Below are 2256 nucleotides of genomic sequence, written 5' to 3'. Positions count from 1 at the left end.
CTTTATTAATATATTTTTATATTCAAAAATGCACTTCTTTGATAATGTTACTTGAATATAAAAGTGCATAAATATTTCTTTGATATCTTAATGTCATTATATGATGAATTATTCACATATTTTAGGCTCATTTAAGATGCAAGCATCAAACTGTTAGTACTCTGGCACATTATACTCTGTTTTAACAGGCTGTTTTGGTGGTGGAACACCAAAAGGCTGCTCTGGTATCCCAAATGGTTGCTGTTGATAAGTAAGAGAATCATCTTCCCCAGGATGGGGAAAAGATGCATAAGGTGACTGTTTATACCCACCTCCAACCACACCATACTCATTTGTTGAGCCAACAGGGTTATTTGTAAAACCATCTCCTTCCTTGTACCGCTGATAAGCCATAAGAGACAAAGCAACCTAGAAAAAAACCTCACATAAATAATAACATTAATAAACAACCAATAAGAATTAACAAACTAAATAAATTCGGTATGAAAAATAGTCCATTTATGGCTAGTTTATAAACTATAAATACATATACACACACACATATATATCTATACATAAAATAAGTAAGCTTACCCATGTAAATATTGAGAAAAAAGAGAAGGCAATAGCTGCTCTGGCATTATTAGTAGCTTTAGTTGTCTGTATATTAGTTTTTCTCCATTGATCTGCAAGAAAACAAAAACCTACAAACCATAAAAATGATAAAACGCTTGAAAATCCCAAATCTCCAACCACAATTTGTTTACGAGTATTAGTATTGCTGATATTTTCAAACTTTAAATCAATAGCCAAAAAGAGGAGGCAACTCAAGAAAGCAATGACACCAATGCCAACTCCATAATGACAAGCATCTTGGTTTTTGTTAAATACACAATTACCAAATGGTTTAATATAGCCTTCATCAGATATGCAGCCAAATACAACAATAGCAAACAGCTGAAACATAAATTCAAGCTCTTTTTTAAATTAATATAAACTTAATTACATGGCAGTATGTCTGTATATATATATATATATATATATATATATATATATACACACGTAAACACACACACACACACACACACACACACACACACACACACACTCACACACACATAGAGAAAGAGAGAGAGAAAGATCACTAAGTTATACATATACACCCATCCATCCATCCATACATACATACATATGTACTTATATATATATGTATATATGTATGTGTATATATGTATATATATATATATATATATATATAAATATGTATATATACATAAATATATGTGTATATGTATGTATATAAGTATATATACATATACACATATATATACATACATACAAATATATACATATACACATATATATATACGTATATATTTATATATATAATGTTTTTATTGGTATTTTATACAAACATTTACCATGCTAACTAGACGGCAAATAGTTAAGGATCTTTTCATAAAGTTCAATAAATCAATTTCTATTCCAGACGCAACTCCACCAAAACTTCTGTTTTCCATTTTTTCGTTTAGGGGCTTTCACTTCATATTCATGAGCGGATAAATGAAGTAGACGGAAGAATGTATACAAACGATAGTAATATTCTACCGCGCCCATAAACATCTCGGATGGCCACGCGTAAAGTGGCAGCACGGGTCATATATTTAAAACTTACTGAAAAAAAAACAAACATTAAAACAAATATTTAGAGTAACAGTAACTGCAACTTTCCTCGTTGCATGTGTTCAGGCATCTGATAAATGTTTTAATGGGCCGCTGGGCTAAGCTCGAAAAAGCTGGAATAACTTAAAAATGTTGTAAAATGTGATACCAGTGTTATATTGAATCTTCAACATAGTAAAGCTCCTTTAATAATCCGGTAAATACATAACCCACCCAACGTAAGACGTCTTTAAGACGTCTTCAAAATGTCTAGACGACTTAAAGATAACTTTAATAACTTATGTTAGGTGGGTATATTAGTAATTTATTAAAATTCAAACCACTTTCTTTTTTTTATATATACACAAAGTTTTTGAGATGATATTCATTTTTCGCTTTCCAACGTAATACAAGCTTACACATTTGTATTACCTTTCGTTAATCAAGAATATTAAAACTACTTAATTTTCTTTTACAGCTGGCACCCTGATTTTCACTCTTCAATGCCCAGCTAAGGTTTAGACTTATTTTCCTTGAAATTTTATTTCGTAACTGATGTCCTGATGAAATGGTTCTCCGTGTTTATCGCTGACATCACCGAGATTCAAAGGGGAA

At 30.8% G+C, this 2256-nt stretch overlaps 1 protein-coding gene across 1 annotated transcript; it reads right to left on the bottom strand.

Annotated features, from left to right (window-relative positions):
• Positions 1–1589, bottom strand: LOC145193588 (synaptogyrin-2-like). Its single transcript, XM_090073049.1, has 3 exons — positions 1401–1589; positions 574–936; positions 1–408 (listed from the first exon to the last, which is right to left on the bottom strand). Exons 1-3 carry the CDS (start codon positions 1497–1499, stop codon positions 154–156), a joined length of 717 nt encoding a protein of 238 aa, XP_089929175.1. The 5' UTR covers positions 1500–1589; the 3' UTR covers positions 1–153.
• Positions 1590–2256: the final 667 nt, after the last annotated feature.

The sequence above is a fragment of the Hydra viridissima genome, unplaced genomic scaffold (assembly GCF_058129835.1).
Source record: "Hydra viridissima isolate aposymbiotic clone 2 unplaced genomic scaffold, HvirCarnegie_v1 scaffold_15, whole genome shotgun sequence".
NCBI classification, from domain to species: domain Eukaryota; kingdom Metazoa; phylum Cnidaria; class Hydrozoa; order Anthoathecata; family Hydridae; genus Hydra; species Hydra viridissima.
Note: the sequence above shows the minus strand (reverse complement) of the source record. Positions and strands in the feature narration are given on the sequence as shown.